This window comes from Ambystoma mexicanum, chromosome 6p (assembly GCF_040938575.1).
Source record: "Ambystoma mexicanum isolate Mex_15411 chromosome 6p, UKY_AmexF1_1, whole genome shotgun sequence".
Classification (NCBI taxonomy): Eukaryota; Metazoa; Chordata; class Amphibia; order Caudata; family Ambystomatidae; genus Ambystoma; species Ambystoma mexicanum.
In genome coordinates, this window is record NC_090935.1 from 741,535,494 (window position 1) to 741,557,833 (window position 22,340).

The 22,340-nt window shown below is 42.5% G+C and overlaps 1 protein-coding gene across 2 annotated transcripts in view; it reads left to right on the top strand.

The window, feature by feature from the left end:
- ADGRV1 (adhesion G protein-coupled receptor V1) overlaps positions 1–22,340 on the top strand; it is a 2,479,945-nt gene that overhangs the window by 472,032 nt on the left and 1,985,573 nt on the right. For both annotated transcript variants that reach the window (XM_069627623.1, XM_069627624.1), the window contains exon 14: positions 8,084–8,264. In XM_069627623.1, the coding sequence (XP_069483724.1) occupies positions 8,084–8,264 (181 nt within the window). The remainder of the gene's footprint in view (positions 1–8,083; positions 8,265–22,340) is intronic.

Genomic DNA, 22,340 nt, shown 5'->3' on the forward strand with positions numbered 1-22,340 from the left:
CGAAAATTGCTCTCAACCGCTATTCCCACTCTATTCGTCCACATCCCTCCACTGGTGAGTCAAGTTTACGTATTTATCTCTCGGCATTGCGGTAGTGTGTAGCATTAGCTAACAATAATTTCCCCATTTATGTATCCACTCAATATGAAGGCTGAAGATTCTCCATCCGTGTCGTTATTGCAGTCATCAGCCACTTCAAGCGCCTATCGGGTAATCTTACTTAGCTATTCTGACACTGACTTGTTTTAGGCATGTAAATCAATAGTTTTAATTGATCGTGTAATTATTTTACCTAATGGTACACCACAGTACTCGTCCTCTAGTCTTTGTTTTCAGTTATAATTATTGTTATCCAAAATAATGCAAGTACTGTCTTTCAGGGAGATGCTGAGGAGTCCAACGCATTGACGACAACCGTAGATGTCACTCAGATGCTCGAGGTACGTTTCCGGACAGTTCCATCGATGGAGATCATCAGATCTTGCATTCTTGTAGCGTGATTGTTACACACAATGTTTCTTTCGTTTTTAGCCATTGGTATGTCCTTCTGTCGTCGCCCTCCTATGTGTCTTCTTTTTTCAATATTGTGTTCATTACTAATGAAAGTCCTATGTTTCAGGGAGTCGATGGAGCATTAGTCCAAGAGGAAGGGGGAGCATGCAGTTACGGGTCGGCGCAACAGCTTGCAGAAGTGTGCACCGCAGTTACAGCGTCCCTTGATGTTCTTATGCATTTCGAGGTATGGATACTGACAGATCAATCATGCGAGATCAAATGACGTGATTACATCCGCTATACTTCCTTCTTTATTAACGCAAGTACTATGTTTCAGGGAGCTGACGGAGCTTCTTCAACAAGAACATCACCCCTAGTAGTTGATGCAGATCTCTGGGTGGTGACACTTCCAACGATGGAGCAAATCGAATCATATTTAGATATCCATTATTTATTTTAGACAACTGATCATTTGTGCAGGTCTATTTAGATGAGCCGTTGACGCCTGCAGAAAGTTTATGTTCTTTTAAACAAAATACAAAACCATACTAATGCAATTACTGTGTTTCAGGGAGTTGCTGAAGCCTCATCTTCAATAATATCATCAATGGAAGTCTATGCGGAGCCCGAGGTATGGATCTTGACAGTTCAATCTAACTAGATCAACAATGCGTGAACTATTGTCGTTTGAATGTTCTACACAATGCGTTCATTCGTGTTTTGCTATTGAGATGTACGTATGGGTATTGGTCCCCAAGTACATTTTGTGTTTTCAATATTATTATACATACTAATGAAAGTTCTATGTTTCAGCGAGTCGATGGAGCCTCAGTGAGTGATGGATGTGCTTATCATGAAAGTATAGTCGTTGCAGCGCGAGAGGAAGTGGAGACATGCACACACGAGTCGGAGCAACAGCGTCCAGATGTTGAAGTTCGAGGAAAGAAAGTTTCAAAGAAAAGAAAGCAAAAGAAGGTTAGTGTCCTGTTCACTATATTATGTTGTCTTTCACTGTCAATAGTTCAATACTGTAAGTTGTGTTTAAACTGAACATCCCTTTTCTAATCTGTCCTCTAGTTGCGAGTGGGTGTAAGAACTAGATCTACACAGACAGTGAAGCGAACGAGAGATGTTGCTTGTCAAACCTTTTGGCAGGGACTTGAGACTGGAGATGCATTGTGCCAATGGGAAGAATATGAAGTGATTGACAACGGAGCTATACCACCACCAGCCATTGATAGTGAATGTCCTCCTGGTAGTTTGGATGCAGTCGTAGATCAATTCACAGAATCCACACCCGCAAAAAATAAGAGCACGCGAAAGTTGAAGACATTGTTTTTTTCTCTCATCTCCGGACAAGGAACAGATGTTGCAATGGAAGAGAATGAAGTGGACGACAATGAAACACCATCAATATCACTCAGCATAGCGGAAGACGATATCAGAGATTGTACCTTTCATGCGAGTGACATGTCCTCAACGTTACAGGCCGAACCAGCTGGGATGCAGAGTGACAGTATAAGGAAAGAGGCCAAATTCATTGTATTCGATAGCTGTTTGATGGATATTATTATGATGATGAAATGTGGGCATTGGGTTGGTGGGGAAGTATGTGGGGAGCCATTGATTAATGTGACTCGTGCAATTCGAGGCACTAACCTTAAAATACATGCCACCTGTACACAATATCATCCGTTCGCATGGTCTGCACAACCCATGCTGGGGCAACTGCCAGCAGGCAATCTACTTTGTGCAGCGGCCGCACTTTTTAGTGGTTCAAGTTTTAAAAAGTTACAGTAATTCTTTCAGTTTGTGGGAATCCATTTCATTGCGAAAAGTCAGTTCTACAAATACCAAACCGATTATCTATTTCCAGCCATCAGCGAAGCTTGGAGAATGGAAAAAATGTCAATGGAAAGTACATTCGCGGGCAAACGCTTCAGGCTAGCCGGTGATGGACAATGCGACAGTCCAGGATTTTCAGCCAAGTACTGCACCTACCACTTTCAGGACATGGAAAGTAAGAAAATTGTGAGTTCGTTGGTCGTGCAGGTGTCACAAAGTACATCCTCAGTGGCCATGGAGAAAGTTGGCTTTGTAGCATCATTGCAAGAACTACAATCGCGGGGAATGGTGATCGACCTGATAGCCACGGACAGACACGTTTCAATTGCCAAGACAATGAGAGAACAGTACAAAAATATAAATCACCAATTTGACGTTTGGCATCTTGCAAAATCAATCAATAAAAAATTGTCGGCTGCAGGAAAAAAAAAAGATATGCAAGGTATTTCACAGTGGTCCAAGTCAATCAGCAACCATCTTTGGTGGAGCTCAAAAACATGTGAAGGGTCGTTGGAAATTCTACTGGAAAAATGGCGGTCAGTAATGTTGCACTGTAGCAACGTACATCGATGGTCGGCAAATGAGCATTTCCACAAATGTGAACATGGCCATTTGTCCACAGAGGAGGCACGGAAGAAGAAGTGGTTGATTCCTTCATCACCCACTCACAAGGCCATTGAAAAGATTGTATTTGATAAAACTATAACAAAAGCTTTGAGGGGACTCACGGAATTCTGCCACACAGGAGATTTGGAGGTGTTCCACAATATGTGCCTCAAGTACAGGCCCAAAAGATTGCATTTTGGCATGGAAGGCATGATAAATCGGACTCTTCTAGCGGTCTTGGCACATAACCATAATGTTGGCCGTCAACAAAGTAGGACGACCGGAACTTTAGGGACGCTTCGCTACAATAAGGCCTTCACTAAAAGAAGTAAACAATGGGTGATCAAACCAGTGTTTGAGGATATGCAATATGAGTTTATTGAGAGACTTATCGTAGATGTCCTCGATAGGCACATACATGGAGTGGTGAACGAACCTATGCAGGGGACAACTGCATTGCCACCCAACATTGCCTCTGTTCCATGTCCACCTAAAGCAGAGCTCATTGAGAAATACACATCACGGTTTAAATGATTGTAATTCGATTGTCTGTTCTCTCTTCTCTCGAGTCTCCTCATGTTGCAGGCCCATTGCAATTAAACCAAACAGTAATATAAATCATTTTTACAAAAATTATAGAATGTTTCCGTATTACAAACACATGGCCGACCCATAGGGACAATAAAAAAAAAGGCACGCAGACAAGATGCCCTTACACTAACTGGAGCTAACTAGAAATGTGTGCTCGCTCAAAGTGAAGGTCAGCTGCTTTGATGTTTTGCTCGGGTGGCGGAACGGCCCACGACCCAATATAAGGTTCTATTGTGATTTGACCTTGACAGGCCGGGACCATCCTGAAAGACTAAGAAAAGATAATGAATAAAATTTCAGAAACGAAACGATGAGCCACGTTCATTAGAAGAAGTAACGTCGGCAAAGAAGGAGTGGTGTTTCGGGTCTGCCCTACACAGAGACACAATGGAAAATGCAAATATAATGTAAGTAACTTTTGATGAGTTTATACCGCAATTTCATTACTATACAGTGGCTTTAAAGACGGGTTCAGTTGTACTTGTTCGTTCTATGTGGCATAGTGTTTTCTACCGCGCTCTATCTGGAGGAGAAACATCTGCTTTTACTGAAGCACCTCAAAACCTTCCTCTTTGCTTCTGCTTTCTCTCTCCCTCTCCCCTGCTACAACTGGTCCACTGTCTGCGACCTCGGTCCTGGGCCCTTCCACTCTCCACCTGCACTGCCTCCCTGTCAACCCCTGCACTGGGGGACTGTCTCAGTATCCTACAGCCCCCCCTTCCCAGCACTTGTTCTGCACTTACCTTGCACTTGCCACCAGCTGGCCCTATTTATTTATTATTTTATGCTACTTATCTTGTACTCCACTCCCCCCCCCTCCATGCCTCGCCACGCCTTTAAACACTTGTGTACACCCAGTAGCGCTGTCCTCGCTATGAAATGAATAATTTTAATAAGGATCTGATGGTGAGACTAATTTCATTTTTTATGTTTTTAGGTACATCATTCACTACTGTCTGTGTCACGAGTACCAGACACCGGCGGACGGCTTCTACAGCCGCCAGTTGCTTCTCCGCGTGAACAACGTTACCACCCTGACCATTTTATGGGACGATCGCCAAGTACAAGTATGCCCTTACGCGGTACTAACGGTTAGATGCAACATACCTACCGTTGTGGTGGCCTAGTGCCTCGTTGTTGGAACAGCCATGCGATTATCAGTGCGACAGAAGAGCTTATTTTTATCGTAAACCAACACCCTGTGTACTGCACACGAACATCGCTTCCCTCAAGACGAACTAATTTGGATCGAGAGCAAAGAAAAATGCAAATCGCTCAATATTCTCTAAACATTTGATGTCCAATAAACGTACTTTGACAAATGTACAATCTTGCCGTTTGCTTTTAAACCACGGTTTCACATTCCGAATTGTGGTGCTGTATTGTGAGATGCTCTAAGACCCTGTGTACAGCAAAGGACCATCGCGTTCCTCAATACGAACTTTTTGGAACATGAGCAAATAAAAATGCAAATCGCTGAATATTCTCTAAACATTTGATGTCAAATAAATGTACTTTACCACATTTACAATCTTGCGGTTTGATTTCAAAGTACAGTTTCATATTCCGAATTGTGGTGCGCTGTATTGTGAGCTGATCTGTGTTGATTTCCGGGGTCTGTGTGGAGTCGCGTAGAAGACGCCTGGGCGCGTTTGCCTACGCAGCTCAGTCACGTCACGGATAGAGGCGGGGAATATGAATGTTTTGATAAAGTCTGTTTCAGGGGCGGGGGATTTGATTTAGTGCCGCAAAGGCAGGTGAGCCAGGTCGATGCGGCGGAATGATAGGATTATCACAAAATGGAGGCTGATTTCGAGTGCGATAATGGGCGAAAAGTCGGGTAAGGTCCATAGGAAAGTTTCCTACGATCTACCGATTTATGCTTACAAACACATGGCCGACCCGTAGGGACAATAAAAAAAAAGTCCCGGAACTATCCTTTAAAAACTACAAAGCATCCTTTAAAGATATATAAAAAGTCCTTATAAAGTGCACTTTATGACACCAAAAGAATACATACAAAATCCTTATTTGAGAAGCAGCCTGGCCAGGGCTGTCTTCAGGTCCAATGTGTTGCAGCAGGCCGTGTAAGGTGCTCCTGGGACCTTGGATGGTGCAGGCAGGGTAGCAGCAGTATGAAGGGTGCCCCAAATGTGTTTTAAGCTGGGCTGCATAGAGGCAGGCTGGCAAGATAGCGGTACTACCTACTCACAGGGAGTGCCACTTAGAGCAGCAGCCCAGGCAGCGGCGATGAAGGCTCTGCGCTCCCCGTCCCCACGGTGAGCACCAAACAAGTGAGCCAGGACGTGGCTGTGAAGTCCAGTGCGGCACCACTCCTGCCAATGGTGCGCTGCGTCTATGCAAAGCCTGGGCCGTAGCGGTGATCATCAGCGCGGCGGCCCTCCTGGCATTGGGGCGGTGCGAATATTAAAAGGCAGGATCAACCAGCTAAGTGTCCAGCTGCTGCTGAGGGTAGCACTAGTAGCGTGCTCTACTCGCTTACTTGAGGGTCGGGCAAACTTCTACGCTCAGCTCACGCAGTGTAGAACTCAATGCCTGTTTTGCTTTGAAGGGTGCCCCGCACAGTACCTGCGCAGGGGACCTTTTAATTTTTTTCTTTTTTTACACGCAGGCTTTTTTTGTTACATTTGGCACTCTCCTTTCTGAGTCAGTACATTGGCAACTGAATTTGTATCTCCAGGGTGTATGACATGCTCGCCTCGTTGGAGAATGCAAAGGTGACAGACACTGCAGTGCCGTAGTCCTTCATCTTACTTCTTTTCAGATGTGGAATGCATTTCATGCGACTGACACACATAAGGGTTCGAAAAACATTCACTGCTCCTGTCATTCCTAGCTTATTTTCCTGCTGCCTTGGTGTCTGTTACCTCCATGTCCAGTTAGGCACTTTTTATGTCTGTCCATTGCGACTCTGGTCATGAAAAAAAAAGCACACGTGGCTTTGCAATATGTGCCAATAACACCGCAAGGGACAGTCTTTGTGTCTTCGTGTTTTCGTGAATTAGGAAAAGAAGAGAGAGGCTCCGAACAAGCCTTCCATTTTAAACTGGGAATTGCGCATTCAACCTTCTTTCTTCAGTGAGCACATCTATTCAGTTAAAACCAGGGCCGCTCAGGATGCATTATGCCATATCCTACACCCATGCTGGCTTTACCCTTTTCATGGGCAGAAGGCTGATCCTGAAAAAAAGAGCCTATTTTTCTTTTGTTGTAAAATGGTGTGGACCTCATTATGACCCTGCCTGTCTGGTAAAAAAGTGCTGGTATTTACGGATGCCGTCACTTTACCGGACCGACAGAGTACAAGTATGCTGGTTGGGGTAACCTGACTTACCTGACTTGCCTCCAGCCAAGAGCTGGAGGCAACTCAAGCCCCCACTGGCATACATCAGACAGTATTTTACTGGTGCAGAAAATACCGGCAAATCCGCCCATGGAATCTATGGAATGGGGATTTAGGGGTGGTTGTGCCGGGATATCAGGGGGCGGAAATGATAGGAGAGTTTGCCGGTATCCTTGCGGAAAACATGGAATGAGGACCAGTGAAAACAAAAGCGACGCTTGATTCTGGTGCATCAAAGAAATTCTAGATGTCAGGTTTTTCCTTTTTAAGCCCTGACTTGTGGGCCAATTCTACATATTACATGCACAGATCATGTGTGAAGTTTTAGTAGTAGTTATAAAAGAAGATACACAATCCACGCAGAGACAAAAGCTCATTAGATGAGACACGTGCACCATGAATTATGTTTAGCTAATCAGTGACAGGAAGCTTTCTTTTGTGGTGGAAGAGGTGAATAGTGGTCACGTGATATATTATATATCATGTTTGAGTGACACAGTCGGGCAAAAGAAGGGAGCAGAGTATGGCGTACGTATGTCAGAGTTCATTACCAAAAGCACTTTTAAATATAGATAATTTAAGAGTTTTCTAATTACGAACATGACATCTTTCCTGTTCCTTGTTCTGATGTGCTGTAAGACACGCTTTCGTGCGCAATTTCAAGCTATGTTGACATGCTGTTAAGAGTAAGGCTGAACAGGTTTCTTAAAGGAATTGATAAGGTGACCACATCACATTCTTAACTCGAGTAACTTTTGCAGATGCCGTCTGGAAAGTAGAATTAAAATGGACTTCATTATTGCTGTGCCTTTGAGTTTGAGATGGGATTCACTGAAATTGGGACAATATTTTTTCAATGGTTGGGATTAGGTGGGAGGATACTGTGCCTTGCTGGGCATATTCTGCCCACATCACTTTAATTCCTGACTGGAAGAACTCTTGTGGATGGTGCCTGGAAACTAGAAACACAATAGGCTTCATTTCCCCTCTTATTCGCAGTGCTTCCCAGCGCACACTATGGGCTTTATTTACCATGAGCATCCTCTGCGCTCCTTGACCTAAAACGTATGTAAATATTGGGGTGCATGTATTTGCCAGTTGTCATGGAGACCTAGTCTGCTTGTCATTGTTACATGTAAGTTTGAAAGTACAGCTTCAAATAACCTTGTTTGCTTGCTCTAGTTGGATGAAATGTATTGTGTGGTGCTCAGCAGCCACAGCGAGTCGCCAAGCACGCTGGGAGAGGCCACGAGAGTCAACATAACGATACTCAAGAATGACGACCCGCATGGAGTGGTCGAATTCCGCGCAGACGCACTGCAAGCGACCATAAGCGAGAGCAAAGACAGAGAGAACATTGCAGGTAAGGTTCAGTGTCATACGACTTTCTTTCTAAATTATCTCCGTGAGGCAGTATGAGCATAACCGTGAATTTAGGAATGACAAGAAAGGCAAGGTAAAGTGGTATGGTATCTAGCGCCTGTCTAGAAAACATTTTGTCCTCGCTGTGCAAGGCTCCATAAAAAAAAGAAAGGGGGTTGTGGACCTGGTTCTTGTTTATACACAATGTAAATACATGAAAGTACCATACTGGAGATGGGGTAAATTGGGTTTTGAGTACATTATATCTAGGGTGACCAGATTTTCCAAACGAAAAACCGGGATGACCAACAACATAAAAGAGGGACTACCGCCCCTCCCCCAACACGCCCCCACAACCACCACCCAATTATATTTCCAGCACTTCTCCTTTTTATAAACTGTATGGGATCTCATTTGTGCAGTTTTGTCTGTGAATCTTGGCATGTTGATTGAAAACAAGCGTTTGCTCTAATTGATATAACATGGCTTGCTGTACAATCGTTTCCAAGCCAGTCTCTGTAGCACAGTCAGTAAGTGCTGTGACTTGTACCTGAAAAGTTGGGGGTTCGAGCCAATCCTCCAGGTCTAACATTCTAAACGTGTTGTGAAAAATAATTACAATTTTAACTACCATTGCCGCCCAACCATGCCAACCCCGGATGGGGTTTCTAAAATGAAAAAACTCCCTGACCCCAGGACGGAGGGTGATTTTCCCAGACTGTCCCGGGACACCTGGTCACCCTAATTATATCTAGGGTAACCAGATTTAAAAAGAAAAAAACAGGACGGCCACCGACACAGAAGTAGGACTACAGTTTCCACATATAGGACTCCAATGAAACTGTAGTCCTGCTTCTATGTCGGAGGCCCTTTTCCGCACAAAGTACGTGTAAGTATATGTTCATTGAAAGCTAAAAGCTCTCATTGGAGGAGAGAAGTCATGGAGGAAGGGGGAGGGCATGAAACGCAAGCAAAACTTGAGTGTTTCATGCTCTCCCCCTGCCCGATTTCAGCATTTATTCGAGGGTCACTGGCAAAAACCAGGACAATAGCCAGCCATCCCCAAATCCCGGAAGAGGACTTCAAAACTCAAAAAATTCTCGGGGTGCCAGGACCAAGGGCAAAATACTGGGATGGTCCACAGAAACCGGGATTTCTGGTCACCTTAATTATATCACAAATTATCTATTTCGAGTTCAAATCACCAACCTGCCATTTGGGCCTTTCCAAGCTTTTTGGTGCAGTTAAAAAAAACGAAATGTGTGAACATGGTATAAGGATATGTCCCTTTTCTCTGTACAATCGGCATAATCAGAAATGCTTTTATGTGGAAAAATGACTGCATGCATGCAATAACACCATGTGCAAACACTGGTTGCATAGACAAAGACCACAATTTTTGGGATCTATGTGTTATTAACAAAAAATGTTATAACGAAAACTTTTTTAACAAATAGAAAATACCGAAAGATATCGATACTTTTATTTTTTATTTGGGGGGTCCCCCCAACTCCTGTTTCCCTATGATTATAATCCCACCCCAAACTCCTCCGCACCAATTTTAATCTCTTACCCCACCCCATATATATTTTTTACAAAAAAAATCTGTGTTTTTTAAGTATTTTCTATTAGTTAAAAAAGTTGTTCGTTATTTTATATTCGTTAATATCACTGGATACCCATTTTTTCAATTTGTTATGTATATGACAAATACAGATTTACAGTAGAAACCGTTCGAGTTTATCCTAGCTTATTAAAGACACAGCAAGTATCAGTACATATATTATTTTATTTTATTGTGTGCTTTTGTAACTCACCACACATCACCCAGTTGCCACAGAAAAGTGCCTGCATATGTCAAGGGTGACAGAGGAAAGCTTCAGAGGTGGACTGAAACAGGTATGTTTTCATTGATATTCTGAACCATTCTGGAGGCGGAAGGAAGGTGCAAGAGAGTTCTACAGGGAGGAGCTTGTCATTAGATGGACTCACCAACAAAATGTATGTACCTATTTTGTCGTGAAGTCATGTACCCAGCACATTTTGCGAGGTAGTCTGTAGGAAACTGGGAGGCTTCTCGTGTGGGAACACCTTTAGTTAGGTGTCCTGGTGCAAGCACTTACAAGGCATTCTGTACCAGCTAGAGTCTATTGTATGCAAGACTTTGCTAACAGCAACCAATGTGGACTCTTCAGTGTGGAAGTGATATGATCGGATCACTTTTCGCCAAAGATGAAGTTGGTGGCATCATCTGAAACTATTTGATGATTATGTAGAATTTATCAGGGATTCCAAGACAGGTACCTTTGTAATAATACTGAGATGACAACTTAAAGGGCCAGCTTGTTTGATATGAGATGGCTGAACCCACTATGTAGTTGGGCGTGATAGTAGGCCAACTTGGTAACTGCATTCACTTGCATTGCAAATGAAAAGGGTACATCAATGGTGACTCTCAAGATGCATACTTTGAAATCTGCAGCCAAAGATAGACCCAGTGACAGTGGCCAGCTATAGGCTGGAGAACTAGAATATGCATCTGCTGGGTCTAAAACGTTTATTTCATGCAATTTAAGATATAGCTGAGAATCATCAGCATATATTGCAACTGGCAATGTAGGTCTTGAGGGCCCATATAACCACTGATGAGTAGTAGTTATAAGGCCTATCTTTGGAGCACACCACAAACAGTTTTTTAGGCAAATGTTTATTGGAAGGAGGCTAGTTTCACCTGTTGTGTTTGGTTGCAGAGGATTAATGAGATCCATTTAATGGCATAATGCCCATCCACTCTGCTCTGTGTAGTGCAATTGCAGCACCCACAGTGTGGAAGAGCAGAGAAATCAAGCAGGATGAAGGTGGCAGAGGAGAAGCTTTCCTTGATGTCCAAGACTCTTATATCTTGTCTTCTCTGAGGGATGAAGTCAGACTGGTAGTCCTTCAAGAGTGCATGTTTTTGGCATAATCAGAGAGGTGTCTAAAGACTTCTCTTTCAAGAGCTTTTGCTCTACACTGTAGTCCAGAGATCGAACAGAAAGCTGCTAGGATTTCTTGGTGAACGGCTAGCTTGGTATTGGTTAAATTGCTTTGTGTTTGAGTTTAAGAGGCAGAACCTCTTGGTTTTGATGACATTAGCTATCAGCAAGTAAATTACAGGTATATTAATCTTAAGAATCCTTCAGTTACAAAGATCTGAGGCTGTGGAGGTCTTCAATGATTGTCAAACCTTAGCAGTGGCAAGATCAGGTACAGTTTGGTGGGTCAGTAACGACGATGGGTGTTGGCGATATTGTGGAATATGGGTGGCGCGCTACTTTAGATTTGAAGAACTGTTTTAAGTTCTCATAATGTTTCTGGGTTGGCATCGGCACAGCTGCTGACTCAAAATACTGATTATTAAAAAATGGCAACATATTGGAAACTAATTAAAAAATTAATCAGAATACAACTTCAAAAGATGATTAAATAGTTCCTGACATTATAGCATTAACATCCATCCATCATGTATGCACTAATAGCACACGCATATCTGTAATGGCCTATTAATTCTGGCATATGCAGGACAAGGAGCACTTCTTATGAGAAATTGAGCAGTGAAACGAAATCCCACAAAATGTACACTCATTTTTCTATGTTTGGGTGGCTGAAACAGCTGCAAATAGAACTACACATAAACACAAATGAATGCAATTAGAGTAAAGAGGCCCACAAGCGTCATTTGACAATGAGCCGGTGAATCATATAATCCATTGTCACGGTTGAAGTGTGGAGAAATGTATTGGGAAGGGAGACGAGGAAGTCGAGATGCATGATAAGCACATCACAGAACATTATACTCCACACAACGAACGTACAGGCTGTTGACTGTTGCAGTTCTACAAATACAGGTGTCATCCAAATAACATTATTGGATGCCACGTTAGGGATATTTGTTGTATTCACCCGCAGATTTAGCTCCATGTTTTTCCAGTTGCTGTAAATATTATTTCATCAGAGATTATGCAAAAAAGCTGAGAGACTTTTCCAAATGCTTGCAAACCGTTTAACCATTTGAGTGCCATAGGGCATGTATATACATCCTAATTTGCTTTGGAAATCTAGGCTAATGTCCACGGTGTCCACGGTGATCATAATGTCAAGCACAAAGCTGTTTGTATCTTAACAAAGGGGACGATTTCCTGACAGCAGATTGGATGGCAATAAAAAGGAAATGAGCACCAAGGATGTGACCATCCTCTGGGCAAAATATACTACTACAGGGCACTGCATGTGAAAGAAGGAGGCACAGTGGGCTTGGCATTGCCAGCAAAGGTCACATTTCCTAAGCAGCCCTTTAGAAACATTCATGGTGTACCAAGAGAACCAGTGCAACATTGGTGGGAAATAATTTTCTATTGAACTTTTCCCATGTTTGATCCCAGACCTCGTGATTGAGTGAGCAGGAGAAATAAGCATTCAATATCCCTTGAAACATCAGAATGGGGTTATGAATTGGAGAATCAGTGATGGTCTTATTTCACTGAGACTGTGGCTGAATCATAAATGTATCAAAAGCCATCCTCTCCACTTCAAATATTTTGCTGACATCCTCATTCAATTCTACTTATAAGGGAAGATAGTGGACAAAGTCCCCCTTTGGCAGAAGGTGTTTTGGGAACATCTCTTGTGCCCTACAATGCCTTGTATGCCAATCAAGGACAGAATCATCTACTTAATTACCTTACTAAGCCACCACAATGTTGGCAAAGTTGTGGGTCATACATTTTTATTTTACCTGTTTTCAGGAGATCACAATAGTGAAAGGCTTGCCCTATATGTTCATGTCAATCGGTAAATCCAGAATCAACAGAAGCCAGAGCAGGGCCATCTGGTACTGATATTTTAGGAAGAGGAAAAGAGTTCGCAGGTGCAAGAGAAAAAGGACGGGGAGGACCACAGACACGCCAACAACAGAAGAGAACTTAGTAATAAACTTATCATCTAGGATCCTCTCCTCCTCTGAAACAGAGACACTCCAAACGGGACTGAGTTTTGTCCCCACGTTTGATATTTCATTATTTGACACTAAGGTGGAATTTTACAAATTAATTAGAAAAATGAAACTAAAAGCATTTTTCAGTGAAATAGAAACACCACAGACCATACAGGACGAATCACCTTACAAAAAATTCAAAGGAAAAAGCAGATTCATACCGCCGATTAACATACCAGCTGTGGACATTTTTGAAAAGCAAGTTTTGAAAGACTTGGGAAAGATTAACTTCAAAAGCACCAAACGCAAGAATCTGAAACCCCATGAACATAGGCTGCTGAAAGATTTATACAGTGATGATTTAATAACGATTCGACCTGCAGATAAGGGTGGAGCACTTGTCATTCTACATACAGAAGATTATGATAGAGAGTGTAAATGACAGCTTGCGGATACCAACACATACAAACCTTTGGACAGTGACCCTGCAATGAAGATCAGACAGAGCCTAAAGATCATATTGGATGAGGCTGAGGAGAATGCATGGATAAATCATCACACACATGAGTTTTTGATGAATAAGAACCCTCGTATTCCAAACCTGTACATGCTGCCAAAAATACACAAGGACCTCATAAACCCACCCGGCAGACCAATTGTGGCAGGGATTAACAGTATTCTACAGCAGATTGGAAAATACATTGACTATTTTTTACAACCTCTGATCCAAAAGACATCCACGTACATTAAAGATACAACACATTTTCTCCAACTACTGGGTACAGTACCACATCCACTGTCACATATTCTGTTTACTGTCGATGTAAAAAACGTGTACACATCAATCCCACACGATTTAGGGATTGCAGCAATTGAGTGGTTACTTTTCAATACAGGTGAAATAGAAGCAAATAAAGAATTCATTATCATTTTACTCCGCTTCATATCAGCAAATTCATATTTCAAATACAATAAACAGTTTTATATGCAAATTACAGGAACTGCAATGGGAGCTACAATGGCCCCTCATATGCAAACACCTTCATATACAAATTTGAAACAGACAACATATTGAGTCACCAAACATGGAAACCTCATTTAGCTATTTGGATACGGTTTATAGATGACGTCTTTAGAATTTGGACAGACACAGAGGCGAAACTCATGGAATTTTTCTTATATTTTAACACTAGTGATGAAAGAATCCAGTTCACTCATGAACATTCCCAGAGCAACATCCACTTTCTCGACGTGAACATACAGTCCATGGAACATCATTACAAGACCAATATTTACACAAAAACAACTGATTGTAACAATCTGCTTCATAGACTTAGCTTTCATCAAACGAGCCTGATTAAAAATCTGCCATACAGCCAGATGCTTAGAGTAAAACGCATCATCAGTGATCCAATGGACTATGACAGGGAACTCCAAAAGATGGGCGAAAAATTCATGAAACGGGGATATAAGCAGGAGGAGATTGCAGAAGCAAAACAAAACCGAAAGTGGAACAAAAAAACAGAAACAAACTACTCACAACTGCGAAGAAAACCAACACTGAACCACCATTAGTGTTTGTTACTAAATTTTCCACACAAAGCAGTCGTATAAAATCAATCATCAAAAAACACTGGCAAGTGTTGTCCTGTGACCAGAGGACTGAGGAGCTTTTCAAAAAAGCACCAGCGTTTGCTTACCAACGCAGCAAAAATTTCAGAGACAGTTTGGTACAAACGAGGCAACCCAGAGAAAAAATTGACACCAAACGCATTGGAACTTTTCCATGTTTACAGTGTAGCAATTGTAGTTATGTGCACAAAGGAAATATTAGTAACCATCCTTACACTGGTAGAAAGATCATGTTGAAATCATATGCTACTTGCGATACACCAAATATCATTTGCGCGATCAGGTGTCCTTGCAGACAATATTATGTGGGACAGTCTCAGAGAAAAGCGAAACTTCGATGGAACGAACACCGTTCCTGCATACACAACATAAACTTGAATTCAGCGGTTGCGAGACATTGGCTCAAAGAGAGACATCATTTGACGCAAATCCGTTTTCTGATACTAGAGTTAGTCCAGAAGAATGAGCGACACGAAAATATCCAAACTAGACTTGACAGAAGGGAATGCTTCTGGATTGAACAGTTGTGGAGTTTAACTACGCGAGGATTGAACAAAGAGATCAATTGGGCATGCTTCTTATAACACACCCATTACCTTAAGTAGCAGCGTAAGCTAGTAGATATCGTGCACATGTACCGATGCACCATTGTTTTACATAGGTTTACTGTGTAATAACCCAACATGAGACTTAATATAGACATCTGCATCCATAGGAACCATTATCAATTTGCATTCGATTGATATGTAAACATTGGTGTCTAATTTGGTAAGTTCTGAATGCATTTGGCGATGAGTTCCATAAAAGGATTAACAGGATCTTACTCATTTATTAACATATACAATGTTAATATTTTTATTTTTATTTTTGCGCTCTATACATTGCGGAACAGATTCAAATATACAGTTACAAAATGCACAGACAAACACAATTTCCGTACAATCCCATAGCTGTTATGTCAATATGTCCAGACCCGGTGTGGATGCAAGTTACAACATAAGCATGGATTTATATATACATGCCTCGTTGAAACGTTTACATAACTTACCTGAATACGTTCTTCCAATTTTTTGTAACATCGCACGCAAGTTGCATTGAGCGAATAATCTTTGTCTCATGCAATCTAAGTATCTCTGGGTCCACACAGTTGCCCCGCCCGTCCCGTCTCCCCAACAACGCACTGGAGTGTGCAGTCAGCGGCCTACCTGAGTTACCAGAACCAAAAAATGAGTACTAGCAGTTGCAGCAGGGACCCCTTTGATGGTGACATCATCTGCTTATAAATCTGCCAGGTCCCAGGCCGCCTCACCCTCCCGTGCACAGAACTACTATCTACATGGAAAGGGGAGAGGATGTTGAGTAATGCAGACTACGCTGCCATTGTAACCTAGGATGCACCCAATCTGATGCCCCCCATAAAAGCCCTGAGGAATGTGGTTAGCCCCCCTGTACCACAGAAACCGGTCGGCTGTTGAATGACCTGACCTAGTGCCCATGAAAAGAGCACAGAGTCAGTGTATTCTGAATAAGGATCCTTGTATTAATGAACGCTGAGGGTCCAACAAAATTAAATTTGTAAAGATTGAAAAAGAGGAATACACTGAAGAACTTAGTCTGCAGTCTTCAGTATTTTAGAACATACCTGCACCTGCTTGACGGAGGAAACCTATTAAAGACTCAAGAATTTCTTCATCCAGAAAGCAGCAAACACATGGACAGCCCACAGTGGCTTAACATGTGTTTTTTAGCACGACATGGTGCACCCAAACGCGCTTGAAAGCCAAGACAGAGATACGTGCCTATTAAACTAATTACACCAGCAACCAAATTAGTCCGCTTCTCATCTTTGTACCTAGCAGTCTGCAGATCGCAAATTTTTAAGCCATTCTGTATAACTGCAAATATAGAGAAACACTTGAAGAATGCTCCGGTTAAGATGATACAAACTTCAACAAATTTCCAAAAAGCTCTATGCAAGCTTCATAAAGAGCGTCAGACCTAGCTGGATAAATTCATCCAACTTCTTCTTGTATACTACATGGATATAGGGTCCAGGTGTCACAGGACCCTCCCGTGCACAGAACTACTATCTACATGGAAAGGGGAGAGGATGTTGAGTAATGCAGACTACGCTGCCATTGTAACCTAGGATGCACCCAATCTGATGCCCCCCATAAAAGCCCTGAGGAATGTGGTTAGCCCCCCTGTACCACAGAAACCGGTCGGCTGTTGAATGACCTGACCTAGTGCCCATGAAAAGAGCACAGAGTCAGTGTATTCTGAATAAGGATCCTTGTATTAATGAACGCTGAGGGTCCAACAAGATTAAATTTGTAAAGATTGAAAAAGAGGAATACACTGAAGAACTTAGTCTGCAGTCTTCAGTATTTTAGAACATACCTGCACCTGCTTGACGGAGGAAACCTATTAAAGACTCAAGAATTTCTTCATCCAGAAAGCAGCAAACACATGGACAGCCCACAGTGGCTTAACATGTGTTTTTTAGCACGACATGGTGCACCCAAACGCGCTTGAAAGCCAAGACAGAGATACGTGCCTATTAAACTAATTACACCAGCAACCAAATTAGTCCGCTTCTCATCTTTGTACCTAGCAGTCTGCAGATCGCAAATTTTTAAGCCATTCTGTATAACTGCAAATATAGAGAAACACTTGAAGAATGCTCCGGTTAAGATGATACAAACGTCAACAAATTTCCAAAAAGCTCTATGCAAGCTTCATAAAGAGCGTCAGACCTAGCTGGATAAATTCATCCAACTTCTTCTTGTATACTACATGGATATAGGGTCCAGGTGTCACAGGACCCTACAACAGTCCTGCAGCTCCAGAAACATAAGAGTCTACGAAGTAATTGTACAGATGTTGTGACTATCACGGGTGGTGCCCACCTTCTTTTCTCTCCTTTCCTCATGTCAATCGGTATCCCTCTTTTTTTTCCGGGTTATTGCTATATGGTAATGCACTATCATTTCATTCCTCTTGAAATGAAACTGCAACTTTTCCCCGCTGACCAGCTGCAAGAGAAAAGATGACTTTGCCCTCTTATTCGACACCTCAACTTAACTCACCTACATAGGTCAATATAGATCACTTGTAGCAAAGCAAAATATGCTATTTTATTAACTCAAAAGGTTGGATAAAGGCCTCAGTATCCATACCCTAACAAGGATATCTCTGCCTAAAAGAAACAAAAGGAAACACTAACAAAATTTCTGTCCCTCACACTTATACATACAACAATTGAACAAGGTAAATGTATGGCAGTGTGCATATAACAAAAATAACAGTTATGTTCATAACATGATGACTGTCTCTCCTTATAATCTGGATGAATTCCGCTTCCCCAGATTTCAGCAGGATTTTTTTCAATAGTTCCAAAAGGATAATAAAATTCTCTCTTGTATCAAAGTTCCAATTCAGTACCTTTGGCTTCAACTTGACAACAAAGTTCCAAATTGAATTCCACCAATAGCTCACAGTTGTTCAACAAGGTTGTTCCTCCTTCCACTTGTGACAAAGAGCTTAAAACAGCTTCTTCTTCTAAACCAAGAATATTTCCATAGTCCATTAGCATCAACACAATTGGCTTTGTCAGGATAATTCTGCAACAGTTCACAAATTTGGATTTAGCAATGTTAGATGACTCTGCAACAGTTCACACAACACTTGCTTCAGTGGTGTTAATTTGTCAGGATGATTCTTTAACTGCTCACAAGAACATCTTAGTTGATCTACCACTGCTTCTACAAGACTTTTAACCACAACACAGTACTTCAACCACATCACCTGGTCCACTCAATTGCCAGGCCTACTACTACAAAGTTCTCTGTCCTGCTGTAATCTCCTGCCAGGATAGAAAATAACTACTAGCTATATGTACTTCTGTGGTAAAGGTTAGCTTCAAATAGGTTAGCAATATCTTTTGCTCTACAAAAGTTTAAATATTTCTTCTGGATAAACAAGGAACACACTGGTGCTGTTTTTTACACACTTAGGATTGCCATACGCAATGCAGGTTTCTCTCCACTCCTCCTGAATGCCTATCAGAAGGGCAGCCCGCCTGCCACTCTTGTCTCCCAATTCCACATTCACGAACTGCTGACATAAATTCTCTCTCACTCTTATACTTCTTTGTCTTTGGCAATGTGGCTTAAAACCAGCTCATTCTATGACCAATTTTATAAATGGGCAATATGTTTTACAAACACTTGAGTTCTTAATTACCCTCTCTTGGCAATATTGTTTCTTCCTCCCTTGCCTTGGTATGCTTCTCTTTTGGCTTGGGCAACAGTTGTTTGTTTTGTTTTTTGAGTTATTGCCCTCTCTTGGTATTGGTCTTTGATTTGCCCCACATAGACATAGTAACACCCTACTGGTCTGATTGTTAGATTCTTATCCTGCCACCTGTTGCAGCTGCTCAGCTCTGGAACAGGCTGCCTCCTGCTTTAAAACTGTGCTCGAACCATTTGGCCTTCTGTAAGGCCTTGAAAACCTATTTATTCTAAGATCTGTTTTCCTTTCCCGGTGCCCCCTTTGGCTCAGCAGTTCTTCCTCTCTAGCGCCATAATGCCTAAGTAGCAGTAACATAACATAACAACCTGCTCCCCTTTAAGTCAGCTTGGTTTATACGAGGATAATCAATCTGCTTTATGTCAGTTCGGTTTTCAAATCAAGGTTTCTTTCCCCACTTCACTTTAGTTACATTTGCTTTGTGCTTAAGGCACCTGGACCTGGCCGTCAGGCAGTTACAGAGCGCTCGTGTGTTACAATCTTCCTGTGAACTCACCGGGTCTGGCGTGCGTGTCTGCTCGCCTCGTTGCCTCCAGGTCCTCTGCTTCAGCATCCCCTGCTCACCTCGGCAATCTCTTCTTTTCAGTGTCTTGCGGCCCGTGCCTGTCAATAAAGGAGCTCCCCTTGCTCTTATGGCTCTTCTGTGCTCATCTGCCACCAGAGCCCATCTGTCAACTGGAAAAGCATTCAAATTGCGCGCTTCCCGCTGCACGACCTCTGCAGCTGCGGCCCTCAGAGCCATTACTCCCTATGCTTCCCGTTGCGCAACCTCTGCAATTAAGGTCTCGAGCAGCAGAGACCCTCTCAGGACCGGCATCCATTCGGTACATGACGGTGGTTCCAGCTTCTCTGCTCGCCTCTATCTGCTTCTTCTGCGGCCATGTGGAGGTGTCACAACTACTCCACCGTCTACGACTGCTCCTCCTTTTGGCCTGCACCAAAGGGGGCCTTTTATGCCTTCCTGTCTCCCTCAGGTGTGGGTCATTACCACTAGTAGGCTGCAACTTGCAGTCTTGTGCCACTGCAGCCCTCTCGCTCGACCCTGTACTCTGGGCATTGCGGGCCTCGAAGTCCACAATGTCAAAATCAGTTTTTTTAACAGCTTCAATTTTACAGCATGCTATCAGAAGGGTAGGGTCTCGGGGAAAGTTACAGAAAGGATTTTCCCATTCTTCCCAACCTGCTTTCCACCCATATGATCTTCCCGCAGGGTCAGGTAGCGTCTGCCTTTCTCTGGTCACATGAGAGGGGTCCCAGGTCGGGGTTTCTGGGGAATCATCCTTGATTCATCACAATGTGCAAGACAATGTTTTGGTGCTTTTTGGGTGGCTTGCACATTACGCAAAAGGAAATTCAAAGTCATGCCGCCGTTGGGGTATTGGTTCAGGATCAAGAACACATTTTCTGCAAGCACCACTGAAACATAGTTGGATCTCAAAGGAATTGAAAAGAGAATGCCAGGTGCCAACAAAAAACTATAAAGTAGATATCTAAAAGGTAGGCGTGATAATGCTTTATGGTGAAGAGTCAAAACCAGCTGTACAATAGTAACATGTATATATGAGGGAAGTAGAGGCCCACAGATCCTTGCCTATCACCTAGTCAAATATAAAAATATAGATAAAACATGTGGTTAGTGAATGGGAACTCTAAGCAGAATCATACTAAATGCTGATGAGAGTAAACTATCTGAAATCGGGCAGCCTACCATGACATCTCAATTGAACACTGTGGACGGTAGTGATAAGATTGTACATGCTGAAGTATATACATAGACATACGTAGGCATATGCATGTGAAATTAATCGTGAGCAGTTCTTGCCTCTCAAATTCACTTGATTAGTCTGGCAATTGATCTATTTACTACATGGCTTGGCATACCTAGCCCCCCTTCTGGCAGAGATTGCCCAGTCAGAGCATATAAGTGATTCATGTAGCATGACTAAATTCATAAATTTGCATGCTTTAAATGTGTGTGTATGTTCGTATGTATGGGATTTATAGAGTGCAAAACCTATCACTAGCAAAGGGGATGCACCTAGGGGGGTGCAAGTAGGGTGTATGGGTGGAAGAGGAGCTGAAATCTTTAGAGAGAGGTGGAAAGGGGACTACAGTTGAGGAGAAATAGGATTGAATAGAGTGATGTGCATGAAGTTCCTCGAAGACTTCAGGTCTTTCCTGAAATGCAGGATGGATGGGGCCAGTCTTATCTTTGTTGGTAACTTTGTTCAGAGACAGGGTGAACACTTTATTTCCCACTTATAGTGCTTTGTTTCCAGTCTGGCAATGTTGCAGCTTATGGCAGTGTGCTGGCCTCTAGAGATGGGTTTAACTGCTTTGTAGGTGTTGCATGCGGTCTTCGACATGATGTGTGCTTGAAGTGGTAGCCAGTGCAGCTCCTTGAGGATGAACATAATGTGGTTGAATTTAGTTGGTCCTGTGATGAGGTGTGATGCAGCATGCTGAACTGCTATCAGTGCAGCCAAGGTGGCATCTGTGAGTCCTGCGAGTAGAGCAATGCCACCATGCTACTTTGCCGCTTTGGTCTACTTGGCTATGTGGGCTTTGAATGAGAGGTCCTATTTGCCATATTATTGTTAATGATGAATTAGGATGTGTGGGCTGGTATATGCCATATTTGATATATAAGGCTCAGAACGGTGGCTCTAGCAACATATTGAGCAATACAGATGTTATTCCCATTCCACATAAGAAGCTTCTGACCCCTCAATACTAAAGAACCACCCTTAACTGGTGACGCTCCTGGAACACCACGAGCGGGTCCTTCCGATTTGGTCTGGTTGATGCGAAGAAGAGCCAACAGGATCCATGCAAAGAAAGTTTTGTATGTTTATAAAGGAGGTCATGGTTTCATCTGCAGCAGCTTGGGGACGAACATGGAGGCGTTCCGGATGCCACGTCTGCAGACAACAGACCCCATGAACCAATAATTCTAGCCAGAATAATACGCTCAAATCAAAATTTATGTTGACTTGCCCAGCCAGGGAAGCTTTATGTTTTATGTTTTACTGGGGAATTTCTTCAGTCTTTAATTACGTTTTTTCTGAACTTCAAAGGTTTTTATTAGAGAAACGTAACCCTAACGTCCATTACTCAATGTATTTTCATTGAATTTCAAAGATTTTTATTGGAGCAACATAA